General features: G+C 38.4%; 1 protein-coding gene across 1 annotated transcript; it reads right to left on the reverse strand.

The window, feature by feature from the left end:
* Nucleotides 1-2,788: 2,788 nt before the first annotated feature.
* Nucleotides 2,789-25,549, reverse strand: LOC138824952 (zinc finger protein ZFP2-like). Its single transcript, XM_070019345.1, has 5 exons — nucleotides 25,405-25,549; nucleotides 9,464-9,522; nucleotides 6,516-6,652; nucleotides 3,793-4,058; nucleotides 2,789-3,624 (listed from the first exon to the last, which is right to left on the reverse strand). Exons 1-5 carry the CDS (start codon nucleotides 25,547-25,549, stop codon nucleotides 2,789-2,791), a joined length of 1,443 nt encoding a protein of 480 aa, XP_069875446.1.
* Nucleotides 25,550-25,951: the final 402 nt, after the last annotated feature.

A 25,951-nucleotide genomic window follows, 5' to 3' on the forward strand; every position in this document is an offset into this window, starting at 1 on the left:
TAAACATACCTCATGGTTTTCTTGAGCTACTATTGGAGCTTGAACTTCAGGTCTCATAGTCAGTCAACTTCCTCACTCACTGTTGGCACTATCCCTTGAGCCATACCTCTAACCTGTTCATTAGCTGCTTAGTTTGAGTTGTCTATCCAGGCTGGCTTGCAGACCTCAGTTTCCTCCTTAGTAGCTAGGCTAAAATGACAGTCTGAGCAAGAAGTACTTGCCTTGATTTTTCTTACCTCAACATTTAACATTAACACTTAATTGGATACTACAATGAAATAATTTCTTGTTTCTGGTTTATGTAGATTTATTTTGCAACCTAAACTGAAATAGTTTATCTTTCAAATTAAGTGTTGTATTGCTTTTCTAACAACTGTACCTGTTCTACCTGTGGTAGATTTTCTTCACTAAGCAGATTGTTTATGCTGAAGGTATTGTTTTATAATTAATGTAATTTAATCTTATAATGGAGGTGATGTATAGAGATATGTCATGAGTGGAGGTAAAAAATACCCTTACTTTCATACAGTATCTTCCATGCCTTCATTCTCTCCCAATCTCTCCCTCTTATCTCTACTCTTGAGTTGTATATTTTACTTTCATCATCCTATTTCCCTCACATTCTATGACTCTGCCACACCCACCAGAAGATATACATGTGAATACACCATACATAATTGAAAACAATTGTTTTTATTTCACAAGTGAAGTAAGAAAGTAGCTCTCTTTAATAAATCACAATGATAGCATACATATATTTTTACATATTCATTCTAGTTTCCTTCATTTATTTTACTGTTAGATTATTGGAAACATATTGTTGGATTTTTTTGTATTTATATCATAGATTTATTTGTCATACTGATTTCTAGACAATTTGTCTTCAGATCTATTGTCAGTGTGTCTGTCTTGGTAAATATAACTGCATAGTGCTTTATAAACAGCATTTAGTAAAGATAATGCTATCCCTGTCTGTGTTTCTAGTGACCATTTGTCTAGTTATACAATCATTAAGAGGAAAATTACTTCTCCAATCATAATGATAGATTAAAGAAATTATCATTCTTTGTCCTTTTAATCATGTCTTTGTAGACTTTACTTTTCAGAATAGAACTTTTGTTATACAGATTTATAATTTGCTTGTTATTATCAAAGCTCGGTATCTGTGGTAACACAATTTGTGCTGAGGTTCCTTTCCTTTCATATTATGACTACTTGTATTTTTCAATAATGATTGTTGCTTATGATATATTTATATTGATTTAATTTCTTGATAATTAATGTATGTCTGTTTGGCTTATTGAGTTTTTTGAGTATGTTTTCTTCTGTTCAAATCAGACAGTACCTGATATATTTACTATTTTTATATTACAATATTAACATGGTTTCATTTTAGTGATCACTTTGCTATTTATTATGTTTGTCTCATCTGACATGTATTTATTAGTTTGCTTTCATGTAACCTGCACACATCGTTCTATACCATGCAAATCACCTCTAATATAATCTCCAGAGAATCTTCTATGCACTGTAAATCACCTTAGACTTTGGGCAAAATGTTTTCTATACTCATAATTTCTCTGCTGTGTTTGATCTCACATATGCTGAGGACTCAGTTCTGATTGAAAGTCATTTCACATATGTTCTATGCACTACTTTCTTTTCTCCTATGTGAGTCAGTTCTCTCATGAACACTGAGATATTCCTTTCAGGTCAAAGACCTTCCACATTTGTAATATTTTTAAGATTTCTCTGCTGTGTGTTATATGAACTTGGATCTATGAATACTTAGTAAAGGACTTTCCACATTTGATATATTTGTATTTTCTCATCTGTGTCTGTTCTCTGATGCAAACTGAGTTAGGACTTTTTCTTGAAAACCTTTCCATTTTTTCCTACATATGATTTCTCTCCTCTTTGTGTGTGAGAGTATGTGTCTGTGTTTCTGTGTGTTTTGGGTGTTCTGTGATGCACTCTGAGCTGTGTCTTGTAGTTCGAGGACTCCACATCTGCTATATCATAAGGTCTCTATCCTGTATTGGTTCAGTATTGCAATTTCAATTTTCTTACAGATCAAAGACTTTCCCCATTTGGTACAATCCTAAGTTATTTCATTTGTGTGAAGCAACTTATGTGTGTTAAACTGTGACCTCCAGGTCTTTCCACACTGGTTGCATTCATAAGGTTTCTCTCCTTGTGTTCTGTGATGGATGTTAAGGTTTGCCTTCCAGATGAAAGAATTTCCATGCCTACTACATACATAACATTTCTCTCTGGTGGGTTTTTTTCTGATGGACAGAAAGGTGTATGTTCTGGGTGAAAGAATTTCCACATAGGTTACATTCATAAAATTTCTCTCCTGTGTGTGCTCTCTGGTGGACAGTAAGGTGGAGCTTCTAGCTGAAAATCTTTCCACACATATGACATTCATAAGGTTTCTTTCATGTGTTTTTTCTGATGGACAGTGAAGTTTTACTTCCAGGTGAAAGCCTTTCCACACATGTTACATTAATAAGGTTTCTCTCTTGTGTGTGTTGTCTGGTGGCAAGTAAGGTATGACTTCTTGGTGAAAGACTTTCCATACATGTTACATTCATAAGGTTTCTCTACTGTGTGTGTGTTCTCTGGTGGCGAGTAAGCTTTGACTTCTGGATGAAACACTTTCCACACAGGTTACATTCATAAGGTCTCTCTCCTGTGTGTGTTCTGTGGTGGACAGTAAAGTACACCTTTTGGGTGAAAGACTTTCCACACACATTACATTCATAAGGTTTCTTTCCTGTGTGTGTTATCTGATGGACAGTGAGGGTTGACTTCCAGGTAAAGGACTTTCCACACAAGTTACATTCATAAATTTTCTCTCCTGTGTGTGTTCTCTGGTGGGTAGGAAGATATCCCTTGTGGGTGAAAAACTTTCCACAAATGTTACATTCAAAAGGTTTCTCTTTGTGTGTGTTCTCTGGTGGCAAGTAAGCATTGATTTCTGGGTGAAACACTTTCCACACAGGTTACATTCATAAGGTCTCTCTCCTGTGTGTGTTCTGTGGTGGACAGTAAGCTTTGATTTCTTGGTGAAAGACTTTCCACACATGTTACATTCATAAGGTTTCTCTCCAGTGTGTGTTCTCTGGTGGACAGTAAGGTATGCCATCCTGGCGAAAGACTTTCCACACATGTTACATTCATAAGGTTTCTCTCCTGTGTGTGTTCTCTGGTGGTTAGTAAGATATGCCTTGCAGAAGAAAGACATTCCACAAATGTTACATTCAAAAGGTTTCTCTTTTGTGTGTGTTCTCAGGTGAACAATAAGCTTTGATTTCTGGATGAAATACTTTCCACACACGTTACATTCAAAAGGTTTCTTTCCTGTGTGTGTTATCTGATGGACAGTGAGAGTTGACTTCCAGGAGAAGGACTTTCCACATGAGTTACATTCATAAATTTTCTTTCCAGTGTGTGTTCTCTGGTATCTAGTAAGATATGTCTTGCAGTTGAATGACTTTCCACAAATGTTACATTCAAAAGGTTTCTCTTTTGTGTGTGTTCTCTGGTGAACAGTAAGCTTTGATTTCTTGGTGAAAGACTTTCCACACACATTACATTCATAAGGTTTCTTTCCTGTGTGTGTTATCTGATGGACAGTGAGGGTTGACTTCCAGGTAAAGGACTTTCCACACAAGTTACATTTATAAATTTTCTCTCCTGTGTGTGTTCTCTGGTGGGTAGTAAGATATTCCTTGCGGGTGAAAAACTTTCCGCAAATCTTACATTCAAAAGGTTTCTCTTTTGTATGTGTTCTCTGGTGGACAGTAAGCTTTGATTTCTGGGTGAAACACTTTCCACACAGGTTACATTCATAAGGTCTCTCTCCTGTGTGTGTTCTGTGGTGGACAGTAAGCTTTGATTTCTTGGTGAAAGACTTTCCACACATGTTACATCCATAAGGTTTCTCTCTAGTATGTGTTCTCTGGTGGACAGTAAGATATGCCATCCTGGCGAAAGACTTTCCACACACATTACATTGATAAGGTTTCTTTCCTGTGTGTGTTCTCTGATGTCTAGTAAGATATGCCTTGCAGGTGAAAGATTTTCCACAAATGTTGCATTGAAAAGGTTTCTCTTTTGTGTGTGTTCTCTGGTGGACAGTAAGCTTTGATTTCTTGGTGAAAGACTTTCGACACACGTTACATTCATAAGGTTTCTCTCTTGTGTGTGTTCTCTGAGGGACAACAGGGTGTGTCTTCTCAGTGAAAGACTTTTCACATTGTTTATATTCTTCAACTACAGAAGACACATGAGGACTATAGGCAGCACACATCTTACCAGGTTCACTGAAAACACCCATGTTCTGACATCCAGTGACCTTTTCTATCCTCATCCCTAAGGAGTTCCCATTATTCTTAATCAGTTCTGACTTCTGTGTGGAGCTCAAATGAAAACTTTTTATAAGTCTCACTTTTTCCTCCCCTGGGTTACTATTCATGACTGCTACTTCAGAGCGATATTTATTGTGACTTTCCTGACAGGTGCTAATCACATCCTCCATTTCTGGGACATCTAAAATGAATAATAGAAAAATAGACAAAAACATAAATGAGACCCACAAATTCCTTACGATAATGATATTTCCTCACATTCTGTTACTAGATTTTCAAATATCAAAGCATTGCTTTATGCAGAATATATACTTTTCTCTGTAATGTATTAATTAAGAAAGTAGTCCTGACATTTTACAATGCAAAATAATGTTTTTCTGTATTTCAGATTATTATATGTTGTCCCAGGAAATATTTCCTGAAATTATTCATCTCTATACTCTTAATGCTTCCATTCTGAATCGCCCTCTATGCCCAGCACCACTGATAAGAAATTGTCCCCATCAGAGGATAGCAGCCCTAGCATACTCCTATTTTCCTCCTACCTGCATAATACTAGTTTAAAAGAAAATGAGGACTCCTTTCTACATTTCTTATTCTCTTTTCCTCTTTATGAATGACTTCTCTACAGAAAAACGGAATTGCTAACACTACCTACACTGGCACACCAAATTCAGTGTGTCTCCACATGAATTCTGGATTGACAATTCCTTGAGACAAAGGATCACCTAGTTCTCTGCCACACATGACTCAGGGGCACTAGGAATACTATTGCTCTGTACCCCTGAATATAAACAGACCCACTGGGCTCTGGATCCATCATCACCATTCAAGATGCTTTAACTCACCTGTAAAATTCTTGTCTGAGGCTTCTCTTATCCATGGTTCTGCACCTTGCTCCAGCTTCACAATCAATTCAGGTTTAGGAACACAGTGCCCTGTGAATAAGAAATAGTGGAGAACAATTGCTCTTGCTGGGTCATCATTAATGTGAGGTCACAGACATCCTGTTCACAAGGTTGCTCCTAAATCTGGTTTCTCAATTGTTTTTATGGGGGGCAGTCGAGTTGTGTGGCCTGAACTCTGGGCTTGGGAGCTGTCTCTCAGCTCTTAAGCACAAGGCTAGCACTCTATCACTTGAGCCACAACACCAATTCTAGCTTTATTTCCCTGCTTATGTGGTGCTGAGATATTGAACACAGGGCCTCAAGCATGCAAGGCAATCACTCTACCCCTGAGCCATCTTCCCAGCCCATGGTTTTTTTATTCTTAATAACTCCATGGTGGAGTTTCCCCCAGCTTTGAGTTTATTGTGTCCATTGTGTGGATTAAACTCAGCTCTTTTGCTCAAAGCTAGCATTCTACTAGTTTGAGTCTTGCCTACGATTCTAGTTTTTGAATGGTTAATTGGAGATAAGAGTTTCATGGTCACTTTTCCACAGTTGCTGGCTTCAAACCAAAATCTTCAGATTTCAGCCTCCAGAGTATCTAGAATTCCAATCTTGATGCACTAAACTCTGTGTCAAGTTTGGCTTACAAATACACACGTTCACCTACTGATTTCCAAATCATACTGTCAGTAGTAATGTATATTCTATCTAGACTGTAGATCCACCTATAATAATTACCCCCAGTCTGGGAAGTCAGTCTCCTATTATTGGATCATAGTTTAGAACTTTTGTACAACTATTGATTAGAAATGTTAAAGATTGAGAATAAAATTAGCTCTTGAGTTACATATAATGAGTTGAAGTTTCCCTTACAAAGAAATGACACTTGCCATGGACTGGAATCTTTTTTAGTTTTTTTTTGTTGTTGTTTGTTTTTTTTAGAAAATGTTATGGTTCAAAGGCTTACAACTTTAATCCTTCATTGACGAGGTGAGATCAGAAGTGGCAGGCTTGAAACCAACCTGAGCATGGAAACCCAGAATATACCCCAAAACAAAAGCCAAAATGGAGTTGTGGTTCATGCAGTAGTGCGAAAGGCAAACAACACCAAGCACCCAGAACTGAATTTGGCTGGCTTTTATACTAGCAGTTTTTTACCTGGGAATGGACAGGAATCTTATACATAGATAACATAAACAGTCAAATGTCTACTAAAATAAAAGCACTTGATCTTCCAAATAAAAGTGACCTTTGCTCACCCAAGAACATGAGGTTGCTATAATTCTCCAGCATCACATCTCTGTGAAGGGTCCGCTGACCAGGATCCAGATCTTGCCACTCCTTCCATGTGAAGTTCACAGCCACATCATCAAATGACGTCAGCTTCTGTAATGGCACATTTCCATCAAGAAATTAGACCTAGGGCATGAGAATTCCAATCTGGAATTTCATTATGCTGCAGGTATGCTTTTGTCTTACATAAAATGTTTGCAGCTTGCTGTGTCATCTATTCACTGGGAAAATTAAATAGCAAAATAGAAATATTGGACAATATATAAACCTGGTCATTAAAACACACAGATTGGCAGGGCACTGGTGGCTTATCCTCCTAGTTATTCAGGAGGCTGAGGTCTGAGGATCTAGGTTCAAGGCCAGCCCAGGCAGGAAAGTCCATGAGACACTTATCTCCAATAAACCACCAGAAAACTGAAAGTAGCATTGTGACTCAAGTGGTAGAGCACTCAGTTTGACCTGAAGAGCTGAGGGATAACAACCAGGCCCAGAATTCAAGCCCCAAGACCAATAAAAAATTACAGTTTCCATAATGCATGCAAACACATTTCTGCTGCTAGCAATAGAGACAAGGTAAAAACTCTAAGGAGACAATAATCTGGCATGACAACAATAAGTCTAAGGAGGTGTCTGAAAAATTATATTATCATTTTTTGATAAAATTTTAGTACATATAAGGGTAACAATGAATTAAACAAATATTTTTTCTGCATTTACATATACTGCTTCACCATAAATCCTATTTAGACTTTCTATTAACAGGTACTCTCATCAGCAAGCAGAACACATTCAGGATATGACATGGATTACAGAACATAGAACATTACTAGACCTATGAGAAGCAGTGTCCACATAAATATTAAAAAATACTAACAATACTCCAGAAAGTAGCTAATGATTTATTTTTCCCATATAAGATTTAATTGAGTTCACACATAAAAATATCCTAGGTTAACCATGTTTGGTTTAAATACTAAATATTGAAAAGTGGTCACAGATACCCTGATATTTCCATCCTATGTAAAAAAGAACTGCTACCATGAAGTTTTGTAAACTTTGCCTACATTCTACAATACAAAATATATGTGGGAGGGGAATAAATTAAATAATATTTTCATTTTAATAGGCTTCATGGAAGGTGGAGGAAAATGTATAGAAGCTCAAGGAATACTCAATATGACAAAAATGATGAATATGAACAAATGCTCCAATGTGTCACATATTTCTGAGTCATTTCTCCAGTAGATCCCTAAGGATATATTTTCACTTGTGTTACCTAATAGTGAAATACCTCAGAGATCCAAATCAATTCCTGAGAAATCATCCGTGAGATTTTGCAACAAGTGATATTTCTAATAAAGAACACCTTGTCCGTGTATTTTTTTAAAAATCAAAACCAGTTCCTATCCTATACTGGCAGTGAATTAAAATATTCAAAAGTAGTGGGAAGAAAAGACAAAACAGAATACCACATCAAATGAAGTTAGACCAAAGATAACAGAATCAGGAGAAAACTGATTTTCTTGTAGTTTATAAGTTGGGTGAAGGAAATACCTTTCTGTGGCAAACTCTAAAGTTGAGCTGAAGGGGGAAAAGGTTTGAGAGGTTGGAATTCGAGCCTGACCGCAATGAGAACACTGAGAGCTGGCCACAGAAGGGTTAAAAGAGAATTCTGGAGAGGATTAAGAGACTGGAGGGCAGGCCTTTTCCTTACTGTTGGAAAGATAGAAAGATAGCATCTGAAACTGAGCTGCTGTTCACCTTCAAGGCTAGGTAAGGTGAACTTCATGTCTGCATTTTCTCTGGGAGCCAGTCTTCTGTCTCAGGAGATTAGGAAACATGTTTTCCTCACAACCTGTTGTGGCTCTGATTGTACTATTAACATAGATACTTCATTTTTGCATGTTATCAATGGTAATCTTCCCTGTGTTCACTCAAGGAACTATGCTTGATTGTTGGCACCAAGGGACCAAGTGCCAGAGAGCCTTCCGAACCCTGGTTTTCCCTAAGTCTATCTGTTTATGTTTTTGTGATTTTCTAATTTTGTTTCTGGAATCCTGTAGAACTCTCTAGGGAACAATTTTCCTATACAATGGGTAAGAAAAATGTCAAACCTAAGAGCCATGTCAGCAAAGTAAAACTGATCACTAAGAAAAAATAGTTCCCAGATAGATCATTTGAAGAAAAGAAACAACTGAGACAAATATGGAGGAAAGAGGGAATGAGAAAAGTAAGAAAAAATGATAGAAAGATAGATACAAAGAGAGAGAAAGAGAAAAATAACCAACACTTATGAGTAGAAAATCAAAAATAGAGAGAGAAAATAGAGGAAAGAAATTTTGTGAGGATACTTTAGAAAACAAACAGGAATTTGTAGAAAGACCATAAAGTTTAGCAACAAATATAGCCTAAGTTTCAAGTAAGACCAAGAGCATGAAGTCGACCAAGTACTATATATGGAGAGTAATTTAAGTACATATAGGTTAATCATTCCATAACAACACATGAATGTGTGTCTGTCCATAACACTATTTCAACAATTCCAAGAAAATTTCATTGAAATAGTTTAATGTTGCTCATGAGGATGTGATCTGTTTGCAAGCTATCCTTCACCTTCCATGAGAAGAAACCTGCTCAGTGTCATTACATCAAATAACAGATTTGATTACATTTTATGAGAAGATGAAACCTAGACATTCTGAAGCCAATCTGCATTCAACTTAGAAAGAATACAACCATTTAATCTGCTAAACCTACAAGCAATCTTAATCTGATCATCTATAAGCCATATGAATATGTTCCTGAGGCTGAATCTGTGTGATTGGAATTGTTTTAAATTCTTGAACATCTTTAGGTTCATATAATGGAATAAAACCAAATGAGAAATTAAAAAAAAAAACTCACCAGAGATCCATTCATTCTATTTTGCTGCTGACAATGAGCAGAAGATTCTGGAAGCATGGCTGGGATACAAGACAAATGACGTATTCAGAAATGAATCTGTGAGACTTTCAGCCCAGAATTTCCTCTTGCAACATAATACATGGGCTAGAAAACGGCAAAGACTTCTTATAAGAGAAGAGTCTTTAATGTCTCAGGCAGAGGATTAAAGTCTACAATGAATACAAATCCAGTCCATTTCCTGGTAGATAGATACTATTAAACCAACTAATTTCTATGTTTATGTACATACTACATTTATAAAAGTGAATGTTCAAACAAAAAAATATTGAATAACTGAAAGCAAAAACATATCACATTTCCACTGAAACTATTTATTACTGAATATACTTTGGGATGTATGAACTGCTTTTTTTAATGCAAAGGTATCATAGGAATCCATTGGAATTTGTTTTCTACCTCATTCCTTTACATATTTAAACATCATGGAAAGCATGTATGATGTAACTCAGTAGTTTTCACCCAAAGTTACAGAGGAAACTATGTACAGAATATATTTCTTGTGTTATACTATTTCAATAATGGTGTCCAATGGTACATTTCACTGTATCCATTGCAAACATATGCAATGATTTGCAATTTGCCATTTAACATGCTTTGGCCAAAGGAACATGAGTAAAGATGAGGTAAACCCAGGTTTGAGAAGTCCCTAATGTTCATTTTCCTAAACAGTCATGGGAAGATCCTTGGCCATCCTAAAGATACAACATAAAATACTCCATATAGGAGTGACACAGCTGAAGATAAGCATCACCTACAAAACACACAACCTTGAGTAAGACATATTACCTCAAGTTTTCTTCTGTGATTTTTCATTTAAGGCCAAATGTCCCCGACCAACACTTTCTGAACTACGAGGCACAGCCAACACATTAGAGCTAGCATTAACAAATCCATAGATGGGACATTTAAGATAGTTTCAATGAATATATACTAAAAATTATAGTGGTAACCCAGGCTGAATAAATTAGCAAGAAGAGGATTAGGGATTACTACATGAATAGATATTTTCAGTCATAACAATTACCCCACCTTCCCAAACCACAGCCTCAGGTACCCTCTGATAACTAGCCTCTGGGTTATTCCTCAAGCCAGCTCATCACGACTCCTAGAAATTAGCTTAAATCTTGCAACAACACAAAGTGAGAGTGGTGTAGGAAAGAGTACCACGTGAATCTGGTGCTTAGGGAAGTAGCAACAATTTTTGCATAAGGCAAGGGAAGCTAGCAGCATCTTCCCCTTCCTGTGCTTTTCTGCTTCTTCCCTTTTGGGCTTCTCAGAATTGAAAAGGTCTGTCCATTTAGGAAGGAGATTCTTATTCATAAGGTGCTCTGCTTCAAACATTGCTAGGCTTCATTCCTAAAAATACAGGACCAGCACTCAATACTCCAATATCCCATGTACAACTGTCTCTCGAAACAGGATGGTGAACAAACATCTGTGAACTCAAGCCAGGAGATTAAAACCTCAAGCCAAAAAGATTAAAATATCTCTAGGAGAAACAACACAGAAGCCCTAAATACAACTTCCATGTAAGAGGACTCAAGGCAGGCACACACCTCACAATTTCACTAGAATTCTTCCTGTACTCCTCTTCCACCTGGGCAAAGCAAATAAAGTCACATGAGTTAATAGAAGACTCCCTTGGTCTTGGAGTACAAATGCACAGCTCTTGGGCTCTCCTTGTCTGCAGAATCACCAAGCTTGCTCTCAGACATTTGGGAACCAGGTTCTTGCAGTTCAGGGCCCAGAAGCTAATGGCAGCACAAACTCCTGAACCTCAAGCAAATTATCAATCCCAGACTGGAGAAAAGCGTGCAGGAAAAAGCGGGTGCTTTGGCTCAAGTGTAAAGCTCTCCTATTGAGCTGACGAGCTCAGGAACATTGCTTGCAGGCCCAGAGTTCAAGCCCCACCAACGACCAAAAAAAACAGAACCAGAAAAAGAAACCCATGGAGGATAGACTCCAGCAGCAATCCCACAGTTCCTACCTGACATCAGTTCCAAAGCCTGAGATTCCTTCAAGTTACAGCTCCCAAGCTCCACTGCACAGAGCTGGGCCCCTGCCTCCTGGCTCCCACCTATGGAAGGCCAAACTTTACTTCAGGGCACTTCCAGCAGCAAGGCAAAGGAAAAGAACCCAGAAGGGGCAGACTTAAAACGCCCAAGGTTGGCGGGGAGACGCATGCGCAAAAGGATCTCTGCGCCACTTCCGCCCTCCAAAAACAAAAACAACTCAGGACTTTCAAACCAAAAGCCCTCCAAGGAGACTACAATTCCCATAATGCTCGGCGCCACCTTGCTTCACCTCTGCTCAGAAGAGTGCTTGAATGCATTGGGACTTTTCTCTCCCTGCTGTGGGAGCTTAGGTGAGTTTCTTCTTCAAAACCACTGTTTCCTTCGTGAAATATTGTAAGGCCAACCAGAAAATGGATATACATGGGGAGAATTAGATGCATTGACTTTTTGGTACTTAGTTCTAATAATGAAATTGAGGTTATGAGACTGTTTCTCATACCTGTCTTTTTGTTCTATGCCTGTGTTCTGCTGAGTGTAAATTATATCTCTGTTTTGCTTTACATTGTTTAATACCTCCCCTCTCATCTTACAAACGTACTCATAGACACTGAACTTATAACCGGTCATTTTCCATTAGTGTAATTTACACACTGGCATAGAATAAGAAGGTGGTTATGTGGATATGCATGATAATCCTTGTGTTGATTTAAATTTTGCAAAATCAAACAATTAATTTTTCCAGAAAATCCCCAACTCTATCTATTAAATGAAAATGAGTTTTTAGCTGTTTCTGAATTTTGCTTTTCATTTAAGGGTTTTATGTTTTTTCTTTTTCTGTTCATCCTGAGGCTTCAACTCAGAGCTTGGTCACTGTCTGTGAGCATTTGCTGTGCTCTACTTGGATTTCCTTTAATAATTTCTTCAGGTAACTAGTGAAAAGTTTCCTCACAGGGATTCTTAAGAGCATGGCACATTTCCCTGATTTTCCTACAAAGAGAGTGGTTAGGGGGTCAGAATGAATGCAGGTGAGTAGAAGAGTGAAGTTTAGGCTAGGCTATGTTGATGTGAATCTTAATCATTTACAAACCAGTCTGCTTTTGTCTTCTCATTTTGCATGTGAAAAATCTCTTTAGAATTCTTACCTCTTCTCTGATCCTAAAACTTCCTCTCAGTAGCTTTAGGCTACATATCTAGGGGACCTCTGACTTGTCTTCTCAGACCTTATCCATTAAGCTGTGGAATAAATCTTTGCCTTCTGCCACAGTCGTACAGAGCACAAGTAAGACTTCTGTGGGCCAACGGGATAATAATTAAGGAGACAGAGAGATGGCTGATGGCACAATTCTGCTATATTTCTCAAATGCTTGTGTAATATTGGTCTAAGCCCACTGTGCCAAAAAGTGCAAACAGCACACACCTTTCCTCATTCTACTTCAATCTATCTTTTCCACCAAAGCCTCCCTTCACTTAAAGCCCCAGGCCAAACAGCTACAACACACACTTCCTCAAACCAAAAAAGGGCAAGGACTTGCAACCCTGAGGGTGGGAGTCAATGGCCCTGAAGCCTTTGTTCACAGTTTGCCTGCTCCTGGCAGGCACCCCAGGGTCTGCAACAGTCTCCCTCTCTCATATTCAGAGATCCTATACTTGTCTCTTAAATATTTATTGTGACTTTTGGTGATCCTTTACATACAATATAATTGAGATGGTTTGGATTGGAAAGTTTCATGCCTGGTTTTAGATCTCCAGTGTATAGGTTTTCTTTATCTCCTTTTTGGACCTGAATTATTCCTCATGGAAATGGAAATCAAAGGGCATATTTGGATTTATAGACTTCAACTTAAAAGCACCTCTAATATTATAAAAAAATATTTAATTTCATTCAAAAAAAGTAAATTCCTGAGAGGCAAGGAGAAAAGGATCAGAAAGAATTGGAGTACTTCCAAGACTACATGTGAAGTGTAGTTTTCATTGTTCAAGCCTGTATTTCTGATGCATTTACTTATATTTTTATCCTTTTTTGGGGGTCGTTCATGGCACTTGTACTCTGAACCTGGGAACCATCTCTGAGCTGAAGTACTCTACCATGTGAGCCACAACACACTTCTGGATTTCTAGTGGTCACTGGAGATAAGTGTCTCACACATGTTGGTGGCTAGGCTGACTTTGAACTGGGATCCTCAGGTTTCAGCCTATTGAACAGCAAGGATTACAGACATGAGGAACCAGCACCCAACTTGCATTTCTTGTGTTTTATGTCCCAACCCTGGGGCTTGAACTCAGTGCATGGACACTGTCACTGAACTTCTTTTGCTCAAGACTAGCATCCTACTACTTGAGCCACAATTCCACATATTGCGTTCCTGTGTATGAGGTAGTGAGGACTTGAACCAGGGCTTCATGCATGCTAGGTAAGCATACTACCACTGCTTGTGCCAGCCACAACACCAGCAGTGCTCCAGAAGAACAAGGGGATGATAATGGAAGAGACAGAGACCAGGCCAATGATGAATCTCTCTTTATTTCTGCAATATCCTGAGCTATAGACACTTTCTATATCTGTCCAGTTCTTGCATCACATTGTTCTAGGACTCAATGTGGCAACAACTGCAGATCATGTGCATCCTTCCTCATTCTAGTTCAACCTTTGTCCACCAAACTCCTACAGGTAAGGCCCCAGGCCCAGAAGCTAAAAGGAACACTCCCTCCTATGAAAATGGCAAGTACTTACAGCCCTGAAGGTTGCAGTCCATGGTTGTGGAGCTTTTGCTCACACCTTGACAGTCCTGGCACCTCTGAGTCTGCAACAAGTCCTCCTTTCTATTTTGTAAATTGAGCAAGCGTCTATCAGCTTGAGCCTAGAAAATGCAGCAGATCATACATCTCAATAAGAATGGAAGAAAAAGGAATACGAAAACAAGAAACAGGAAAATGCCTAAGAAATGGAAAAAGGAGTGCTATTTCCCAGGTTGTATCCCTGCAGATAATGGAGAACTGATGCAGCTAAGTATGCAGGGTGTGCTACCTATAGGGTGGAGTGACGAATATCAGATTTCTGACTCTGTAGCTGCCTAATGTCTAACCTTAATTTATCAAAGGAGGGCTGGGAAGGTGGCTCAGTGTGGCTCAGTGGTAGAACCCTTGCCTTGCATGCATGAGGTCCTGAGTTTGATTCCTCAGCACCACATAAGCAAAAAGAAAAAAGCAAGAATGGCACTGTCGCTCAAGTGGTAGCCCGCTAGCCTTGCAGTGCCCAGGCCCAGAGTTCAGGCCCTATGACCAGATCCTCCCCCCAAAAAAATTATCAAAGGTCCGGATTCCTCAAATATGTCACTGGATATTGGCCCATATCATATAACACAGACGTACTAACCATTAGCATGTCAAATCATTTTTAACCGAGTCTTTAGCACATCTACTTGATTATCAATATACATCATTGCTGTTTCCAAATCATAAAACATATCACAATCTTTCCAAGCCCACCTGCATCCCAGGGCACCAGAATCATATCAAGCCAAACTATTAACATATTGTGTTGTATATATGGTTTGGATAAGGTTCACAGCAGAAGCAGTAGCACTAGCAAGAACATTTAGGGTAGCAAAAATGCTGGCAACCAATATTCCAAAAAATCTGCAGCAATGGCTAAGAGCCTATAAACCTCAATAGAAAACAGAGACCCAAACTTATTATACCATAATGGTTATATCAACTGAACAAGCAACATAAGTTAAGGTGATCGCATAGTAATCTCAGAGTATTTATGCAGTTAGTGAGAACACAATTGTTCCTGCTAGAGGCATCAAAAACTACCCCACCCTTGAAAACCATACCTAGCTCTACTATCAGCATGTATGGATACATACCACAACATTGCACAGTAACTGATACAAAACCATGAAACAGAACACGTCTCTGATACAGAGGTATGGGATAGAGAGAGGCATTAGTCCAAAGGCCTCAGCAGCAGCCAGTTGCAGATGTCAGGGTGAGCTTGTCAAAATAGGCTGACAAACATGGGGGCCAGCAAGGTACCACTGATCACGTCACTCCTTGAGCCCAGTTATGCAGTGCATACTGGGAGACTTCCACCAGTACAACAGTAGACAAGATGTGAAATCCACAGGCTCTCCATAATGCACATGCCCTCCATGGTGGTGCATCATTGCAACCACAGGAATCTCCAGGCCTAGTGGAACCCATGAGGGGTGCACCACATCTACTGCCAAAGGAATTCTAGAAGTATTATGCATGAACTCCATGTTTTCCATTCACCTTTTCCTCCAGAGAACGTCAGAACCATAATCTATCCCTGAATACCATACTATACTTGGACCTTCTACCTCAGCATCTGGAACAGTCAATCATTGAGATGAATGAAGAAAAAGGATATAATATTTGTATAACAAATAATGAGACTTACTCTGTGAACATTGAACAATTCAAAAATAATGTAGGAAGTAAATTCTATTTCTACTAGTACAATGAACATAATACTTAGAAATGATTGAAAAATGTACCCTTGAACAATGAAAACTATGTGACACAGCTAGTCTAGGAAGCACCCATTTATACCTGATCCTTATCTCCTTGCCTCTCAGGAACTTACTTTTAACTTTTACAGAAAGAAAGAATTATTTTTCCTTCATATTTTATAGTTGTTCCAAAGTTGACATCTATACATCCAAATGTGCCTCATGATCTCCATTTTCATGAGGAATAGCTCAGTCCACTAAAAGAGGCATGGAGAACCCATGCACTGGAGGACTGAATATCAGCCATGAATATTTCCTACACAATCCTTCCCAATCATGATGTGGGGAAAGGATCATCAACAATCACAACAAAAACTTAAGAGAAAAGCTTGGGATGTCTGATATGAGGGAGGGACGCAAAAGGTTTATTCCACAGTGTAATGGATACAGTTGGGAAAACAAGTTTGAGGACCCGCAGGTGGCAGAAACTTCTAGGATCAGAGAACAGTTAGAAAATCAAAACAACAGGATATGCAAAACAGAAAACTAAAAACAGACTGGTTTGGATCAAGTTATCAAGCTTCACATGAACATAGACCTACCTTGTACTCTATCTCCACCCACATTCACCCTGATCACCCTAGACAACCATTTTTGAAAGAGTCTTGGAGGAGTACCATTTTCTAAGAAACCCCTGGGAGGAAACTTTTCACTAGTTTCCTGAAGCAATTAAGAAAAGAAAGGCAAGTAGAGCACAGCAAATGCTCACAGACAGTGCCCATGCTCTGAGTTCAAGCCACAGGACCAACGACAAAAGGAGGGAAAAAATATTAAAGGAAAGGAAAACTTCATATGCAAAGAACCAAAAACTCCTTAAAATTTCATAGAGGGAATTTGGGAGTTTCTGGAAAAATAATGGGTAGAGTTTGACCAATCTATTTAATTCTAAGATTATAAAGTATGTCTACCTTAAAATTCTGCTATTTTATTCATATATATATGTATGTATATGTATATATTTAATGTATATATACATACATATATATATATATGTTAGAGAAGGGGAAAATGATCCCAGAATCAATCAGCTAGGTGTATGTAAATACCTGATCTTGTGGCTTGAACTCTGGGCCTGAGCACTATCCATGAGCTGTTCAACTCAAGGTGAGCTCTACACAACACCACCTGAACCACAAGGCCACTTCCGTATTTTTGGTGGTTAATTGGAGAGAAAGCTCATGAATGTTCTTGCCCAAGTTCGCTTTGGATCAGCATCCTCAGATCTCAGCATCCTTAGTACATAGGATTACAGGCATGAGCCACTGGCACCCAGCTGCAAATACCTTTTTTTTTAATATATTTTATTTTATTTTATTTGAGAACATACTGTACAGAGGGGGTACAATTACATGGGCAGGATAATGCATACATTTCTTACCAAGCATTGCAGCCTCCTCCTTTGTTTACCCTTCACCTCCCTTCCCAGCCTCCCCCCTCCCCCTGCAAATACCTTTTTTAAAGTGAGAGGGGAGATATTCAAATTTTTAAGGCAAAACAGTGACCTAATTTATATTCAGAGGAACATACTTTTGAACAAAAACAAAATCAATAACCATGGAGTCTCATAACCTCAATTACATTAATAAAACTATGAATTAAAAAGCCAAATTATCTAATGATCTTAATACATTTCTTTGTTTTGGTTGATCTCACAATGTTTCAGGAGGTAAACTGATTTTTCAAGAAGAAACTCACCTTAGTTCCTGCAGCTGGGAGAGAAAGTTCCCCATGCATCCATGCGCACTTAGGACCAAGTGTCTGGTGCCAGTCCAAACCCTGTAACAAGCCCACTTCCTCTAGTTGAATGCATCGTGTTATGGGAATTGTAGTTTCTATTGAGGCACAGATCCTTTGAAAGAATGGAGGGCTGCCGGGGTAAGGCCCTTGAACCTACTTGGCCACTGTTGGTGTTTTTACTTTGTAAATTCAAGTTTCTTTCCTTTTGCCTTGCTGCTGGAAGTGCTCTGAAGTACAGCTTTGCATTCTATAGTCAGAGCCAAGAGGAAGAAGCCCAGTGTCTCTTCTTCAGAGGAACTTGGGAGATGTAACTTGAAGCAATCTGAGTCGCCAGCCAAAGTCTGCCCTTACCATCTTTCCCCAGTCTGAGGTTGATGATATTTTTGGCCTAATGGAATTGTGCTGCCATTAGCACTTGTTCCTGCAGGTGCAAGAAACTGGCTGAGAATCCTCTGGTTCTCTAGACAAGGAGAGTCTAGAGACTGCACCTAGAGATTCTGGCACTCACCCATGTGGCTTTATCAACTTGGTTTTTGTGCTTTGAAGCCAATGAATGGTAAACATTCCTTGAATATGTCTTATATAAACATAGTGATCTTCTTTTCACCCTCTGCACTTACTACGGTGTTTGAAACTTTCAAAATGCGCCTGGCACAGATATACTCCAATTATTGTGTCCTTTCTTGACAAATTACAATTTCTCCATTAATATAATTAGTCTATTTTACATCACTTAAAATGAGAGAGACTGGCTGGGCAGGTGGTTCAGGGGTAGAGTGCCTGCTTTGCATGAATGAGACCCTGGGTTTGATTCCTCAGAACCACAGAAGCAGGAAAAGCTGGCAGGACACTGTGGCTCAAGCAGTAGAGTGCTAGCTTTGAGTTTTGAAGCTGAGGAACAGTTCCCAGGCTCAGAGTTCAGGCCCCACAACCAACAAAAATGGAGAGAGAGAGAGAGAGACATCCTATCTATGTATTCCAATTTAATTGTTAAAATATAATTTGAATACAATACAATGACCTTGATATGTGTGTGCTTGTCCTGATACTTGAACTCAAGGTCTGGAAAATGACCATGAAATTATTTGGTTCAATTATAATGTTGTACCACTTAAGCCACACCTCCCCTTCCAGCTACTTTGGCTATTTTATTGGAGATAAGTCTCAGACATTCTTTTACCAATGGCTTCATTTTGTGATCCTTGTAGGGATCCATCATGTGCATCCCAGGGGACCACAAGCAGGCACAGGAGAAAGATTATTATAAGGTTTACTAGAAGGACCATATTTCCCAGGAGAGGGAGCACATGCATGTGTCTGTCTTCAGGTAGCAACAGGAGCTGGGGGCAGGAAGTTAGGTAGGTGCATGCTCAGCTAGGTGTGGGTAGAGGGAGGGAGTGGTCAGCAGTATGGAGGGAACTCTAGGTCTGGGAAGAGTTCAAGTCTTGGTGGAGCTGAGGAGCAAAGGTGGGGATAATATTAACTTTCATCAGATCTCAGTCTTCTGAGAAGCTAAGATTACAGCCATTAGACATGAGAGCCCAGTTACAATGTCCTCTTTTAAATTCAGATTATATTCTAATAAAATAAGATGAAATAGAAAACTTGACAATTTTAAGGCAGGTTGTTCAGTCACTAATGTGGATGAGGACAGTGAAAATCCCAAAACACACAAAAATATCCCACTTTGAAATTTGTAACACTCCTCATCTTAAGTATTGTGAATGTGAACACTTAGGCTATAATAAATTAACTTTAAGTTTTTCTCTTCTTTTTTTCAGTCTAGTCATAGGGCCTGAACTCTGGGCCTGGGTGCTGTCCCTCAGTTCTTCAGCTCAAAGCTAGCCCTCTACTACTTGAGACACAGTACCACTTCCAGCTTTTTCTTTTTGCTTATGTGGTGCTGAGGTATCTAACCCAGGGCCTCAGGCGTGCAAGACAAGCGCTTTACCACTGAGCCACCTTCCCAGCTCCACGTTAATTTTTCAAAGAAAGAAAATATTCTTATAATGTAGAAAAACCCAGTACTAATGTGCAAACACTGCTTTTAAAAGATTCATATTGTGTTTCCTACCAAAAACAACCTCACTGAAGTAAACAGAATAAATTTTTGCTTTTTGTAAATGTCACTGCAAAGTTCATGTATTTTATATTAACAATTACTATTGTGGGTAAATGGGAAAAAAACTGAACGCTGGATAATAGAATGTCCTGTGTCATCAACCAACAAGTATAAGCAAAAGCATATAGCTATATAAGTTGTGTTTCTTTGCATTTTATGGATCTACATTTTGGGGTCTATTTTCTGTTAATAGTGTTTAGTAACACATAAGGCTTTAGTCTTCTGTGGATTTGTCATTACTGGATACTTAAATGTTCTACTTGATTCAGGAATGTTTCTTCTCCCATAAGAAGGCTTTATGCTTTTCCAGCCCACCTATCATGTTCTGACCAGGAACTTCTAGGGTAAAATCACACAGGTTCTTTTCTGACTCTCTCATTTGTCTTCTCTCCTAGCCATGGTTCCAGAATCTTTATTCATTGTCAACAGCAAGAAAGAATGGAAGGATCTCTGATGAGATTTTTGTATTTCTCAGTGTTTGACATTCCATTTTATGAACCTGAGGGTGTCCAAGATTGAAGAACAGAAAAAAAAGATTCAGCTTCAGAAACATGTTTCTAAAAAAGCTAAAGATGGCTTGGAGATTTAGCAGATTATCAAAACTTGCCTTCTAAGTTAAGTGCAGGTTTGCTTTAGTTTGTTTCTCATTTTTGAATGTCAGGACAAAGTCGTTCCACTTGTTATGTGATTCAATGACACCTAGGAGGTAACTTCTCATGGAAGGTAAAGGTTGGCTAGAAACTGGTCAGACATCACATCCTCATACACACATTAGACTATCCTAATGAAGTATTACTGGATTTGCTGAAATAGTGTTGTCAAACATAACTTTGATTGCTATTCAGGACTGAGTGTGTTATAAGTACTTCAATTGTCTCTGTAAATACTCTAGGACTCCTTTGTGGTATTTGTCTTTCTTGAAACTTAGGCTGTATTTTTGATGGTATTTATAGAAATCTCTGTTTTTCTCTAAGGTACGTACAAGTGTAGAAGTGCTGGACCATATTTCTATGTAATTGTAATTTAGTTCTTTTTAGGACTCTTTGTGCCATCTTTGATACTTTTACATACCTGAGAGAAATGCATCAAGGTTCACATTGTTGTCACAACTTTCCTAGCTTTTGTTGGAGTTTGGAAGGATTTTTGGTTTTTGTTTAAAACTATGGCCATACTAACATGTGTAAAATAGTTATTTTATTGTAATTTTGATTTGGATTATTCTCATGACCATTGATACTACTTTTATATTTTAATCAGCTATTTGTGTATGTCCTTTTTAGAAAAGTCTCTTCAATCTTTTTCCTATTTTAAAATTAGATTTTGTTGTGTGGGGGTTACTTGTAGGATTTTCTTTATATTTTCTAATTTAGATTTGTTAGGAATCTATTTAAAGACATATGCAAATATTTTCTCCTACCATGCTTTTGCTTCTTCGTTGATAGTTCTTTTCATTATACAAGATTTTGATTATGTGCACTTAATCTTGTTTGTTTTTTTTTTTTTGTTTGGTTTTGTATTTATTTTTTAATTTTTACTTATGATTTATTTTCTTGGCTTTGTTTTGTTTTCTTTTTTTGGTCAGTTCTGGGGCCTGAACTCTGGGCCTGGGTGCTATCCCTCAGCTATTCAGCTCAAGGCTAGCACTCTACCACTTAAGCCACAGCACCCACTTCCGACTTTTTCTACTTATGTGGTGCTGAGTAATGGAACCCAGGGCCTCATGAATTTGAGGCGTGCATTCTACCACTGAGCCACCTTCCCAACCCTTATTCATTAATTTATTTATTGTCAGTCATGGGGCTTGAAATCTGGGTCTGAGCTTGTGCCTCAGCCCATCAGTTCAAGCCTAGCACTCTACCACTTGGGCCACTGCACCACTTCTGACTTTTTGGTGTTTCATTGGAGGTAAGATTTCACAGGTTTTCCTGCCCAGGCTGGGTTTGAACCATGATCCTCAGATCTGACTCTCCTGAGTAGTTAGGATTACAGGTGTGAGCCACCAGAGCCTGGCATTGGTTTGTTTGTCTCTTTGTTGCATGAGTCACTTTTGGTGTCTTATTTAAGATTTACTGTCAAATCTAATGCCATAAAGATTTCTTCCTCTCCTGTCTTCTCCTCCTCCTCCTTTCCCTTTCCCTCTTTCTCTCCACTACTCTCTTGTCTCCTCTTCTTCCATCTTTTTCCTGACCTTTGGCTTCCCTTCTCTCCCTCCTCCACTCATTTTCTTTTCTCTTTATGTCTGAGATGAAGACTTGCCAGTTTTCACAACAATTAGGTTTCTAATTTAGAAACACATGGAATACACATACCTCAGACTCCACCATAGCTTTCTAGAGCTACTATTGGAGCTTGAACTCCAGGTCTCACAGACAGTCAGCTTCCTCATTCACAATTGGCACTATCACTTGAGCCTTACCTCTAACCTGTTCATTAGCTGCTTAATTTGAATTTTCTATCTAGGCTGGCTTCCAGACCTCAGTTTCCTCCTTAATAGTTAGGGTAAAATGACAGTCTTGAGCCAGAAGTGCTTGTCTTGTTTTTTTTTTTTTTTTATTACCTCAGCATTTAACATTAACACTTAATTGAATACTACAATGAAAGGATTATTGTTACTGGTTTATGTAGAGTTAATATTCAACCTAAACTGAAATAGTTTATCTTGCAAATTGAGTGCTGTATTAGATTTCTAAAAATTGTAACTGTTCTTCTAACTGTGGTAGATTTTCATCACCAAGAAAATCTTTTATGCTGGCGGTACTGTTTTATTATTAATGTAATTTAATATTATTATGGAGGTGATGCATAGAGATTAATAAATTCTTTTCATACAGTATCTTCCATTCCTTCACTCTCTCCCAATCCCTCCCTCCTGTCTCTATGCTTGAGTTGAATACTAAATTCTCATGACCCTATTTTCCTCAAATTCTATTTCTCTGCCACCCCTGCCAGAAGATATTCATGTGAATTCACCTTACATAATTGAAAGCAGTTGTTATGATTTTACAACTGACCTAAGACAGTTGTTCCCTTTAATATTCTATCCATAATAGTAATAGCATACATTTGATACAGATCCATTCTAATTTCCACCTGTTTTACTGCTAGATTATTAGAAATATATTATTGAATTTTATTGTGTCTATAACATAGATTCCTTTCTCATACTGATTTCTAGACAATTTGTCTTCAGATCTATTCTCAGTGTGTCTGTCTTGGTAAATATAACACCATGGTGCTTTATAAACAGCATTTAGGTAAAGATAATGCTTTCCACATCTTGTTTGTCTGGTTTTTTAGTCATTAAGTGGAGTATTAGAGGCCGGGCACCAGTGGGTCCCGCCTGTAATCTTACCTACTTAGAAGGCTGAGATATGAGGATCACACTTCAAAGCCAGCATGGGCAGGAAGTCCATGAGACACTTGTTTCCAATAAAGCACTAGAAAACCGGAGGTATCGCTGTGGCTGAGGGGGTAGAGTACTCACCTTGATCTCAAGAGCTGAGGGATAGTGCCCAAGCCCCAAGTTCAAGCCCCAGGGCCGACAAAATAAAAGTGGAGAACCAGTTCTCCTATCATAATGATAGATTAAAGAAATTATCATTCTTTGGCCTTTTAACCATGTCTTTGTAGACTTTACTTTTCAGCATAAAATTTTTATTATACAGATTTATGATATACCTGTTGTTACCAATGCTCTGTATCTGTGGTAACACAATTTGTGCTGATGTTTATTTCCTCTCATATTATCAGTATTTGTATTTTTCATGATCAGTATTTGTATTTTTCATTATTGATTTTTGCTTAGGGTATCCTTATATTGATTTATTTTGATTTCTTGATAATTAATGTATATCTCCTTGAAAAGCTTATTGAGTTTTATGAGTGTATTTTCTTCTGTTCAAATCAGACAGAACCTGATATATTTACTATTTTTACATTACAATATAAACATGGTTACATTTAGTAATTACTTTGCTATTTATTATGTTTGTCTCATCTGATACTTCTTTCTTAGTTTGCTTTCATGTAACCTGCACACAGCCTACTTTACAGTGCATATCACCTGTTATATAATCTCCAGGCAATCTTCTATACACTGTAAATCATTTCTGATACCTACTACAATTTAAATCCTACTAAATAGTTGTTATACTGCATTGTTATTAGGATAATGCCAGTTTTTTCAAAGACTGCATGTTTACTATAGGTGGCATATTTTTCAAGTATTTTGGTTCTATGGTTTGTTGAATCTGTGAAACAAACAAATAGGTAAGGCCTAATAAACTGCTATGAAAATGCTAGTACAGGGGCTGCAAGGTGGCTTAGTGGTAGAGTGCTTGCCTTGCATACATGAGGCACTGAGTTCCATTTCTCAGCAACACTTCAGCAGAAAATTCATTGTGACTTATCACCAATTAAATGGCAGAAAACTACAAGTGACATTCTGGCTGGAAGTAGTAGCATGCTAGCCTTTAGTGAAAAGCTTAGGGAATATGCCAGGGCCTCCCTGAGTTCAAACTCCACAGCCAACAATTAAAAGGAAAAAGAAACAATCCCAAACAAATAAAAACCTCATTACTTACTCATGGCCTTTGTTCCTCTTTTTCTTTCTATTTGTAACTGAATACTTCATGTTATTCCATTTTCAACTTTCTTTCTTTCACATTGGGGGTTGAACCTTGGGACTTGCACATGGAAGGTGGATGCTACATACCAACCTATTCTTTCTTCTTTTAACATAAAAAAAGTCGGCTTATAGGACAGGGAAGTTGGCTAAGTGGTACAGTGCTTGCATCCCATGAATGAGGAGCTGGGTCCTATTCCTTAGGTCCCCATACACAGAAAAAGCCAGAAGTGGTGCTGTGGCTCAAGTGGTAGAGTGCTACCCTTAAGCAAAAGCAACTCAGGGACAGCACCTGAGCCCTGGAATCAAGCCCAAGGACCTGCAAAACAAAAAGTCTGCACATTTAAATTAGTCAATGCTTCCTTTGCAATGTAAAGATATTATTTCCAATCACTTTAGATGACTTTCAACAGTATTGTCTTCCTTTCCAGTGAGTGTAGGGGCCACACACAGAATAGACCTTATGCGTTTGCTGTCACTTATAAACTAGCTGTTGTACAACAGTAAGAATCAACAGATACATTTCTGCCCTTATTATTTCGAACCTAATGGGATTTGTAAGATTAGGTAAAAATTAGTGAAGGAAACCCTTCCTTTTCACTTATTTGTTGTGATTGTAATGGATATATCTTGTTGTACACTCAAGTCCCACACTTGTCATTTGAGTTCTCTCTGAACTACTTTTCAATTTGTTTTCTTCTTAGGACATACACATACACACACATGCTCAAGAATGTTTACTAGGTCATCTAACAATTGTTTTATTACCAAATCTTCTTATCTACAAGCAATTGTATCATCTACCTAGGACAAGACTATTACATTAGGCCACTGACTTCTCTTACAGGTCCCTGTGTCAACAGTCAGCCCTGCAGGAAACACCTGCACACCTTGGCCCATGGTGCAGGTGCCATGCTGTGTTGGTGGTGGACTGATGGGGAGCACATACCCTGCTCTGGGCTGCTCACTCCTGTCCCATGGGGCTTGCATGGTTTGCTGTTGCATAAAGACTTTGGCACTGTCCTCCTCTCCTCAGCTGGCTCCTTACCGAACTTTTCTTTTGTTTACCTTCCATTTTGAGTTCTGGCATAGACCATGAGCCCAACCAACTTTCACCACACCAGATGAAGTCTCCACATCAAACTTTTGGTAACAAATATTTAAGTTAAAATATACATATAAAGTTTTGGCTGGTTTTTCTCAGACCCCATATACAAGTAAGGCAAAAGATGGTTGGCTGTGGATGCTCCAGGTAGTCATCTACTCAAAGTACTGAGACCTCTACAATAGGGACTTCATACAAGGGTGTAAGTGATCCAGAAAAATGAAAGAGAATTTTAAAAGAACTTCTCAATTCATTGAGGGAACAGAAAAAATGTACACTTAATGTTA

The sequence above is a fragment of the Dipodomys merriami genome, unplaced genomic scaffold (genome assembly GCF_024711535.1).
Source record: "Dipodomys merriami isolate MVZ:Mamm:240054 unplaced genomic scaffold, mDipMer1.0.p SCAF_130, whole genome shotgun sequence".
In the NCBI taxonomy this organism is placed as follows: domain Eukaryota; kingdom Metazoa; phylum Chordata; class Mammalia; order Rodentia; family Heteromyidae; genus Dipodomys; species Dipodomys merriami.

Coding starts and splice junctions, on each gene's coding strand:
- LOC138824952 (XM_070019345.1), bottom strand. CDS start 25,549: ATGCAAGCCCCATGGGACAGGAGTGAGCAGCCCAGAGCAGGGTATGTG. Junction 6,653..9,463: donor ATAGAATGAATGGATCTCTG/GTGAGTTTTTTT, acceptor GTGCCATTACAG/AAGCTGACGTCATTTGATGA. Junction 3,625..3,792: donor TACTGTCCACCAGAGAACAC/ATACAAAAGAGA, acceptor ATCAGATAACAC/ACACAGGAAAGAAACCTTAT.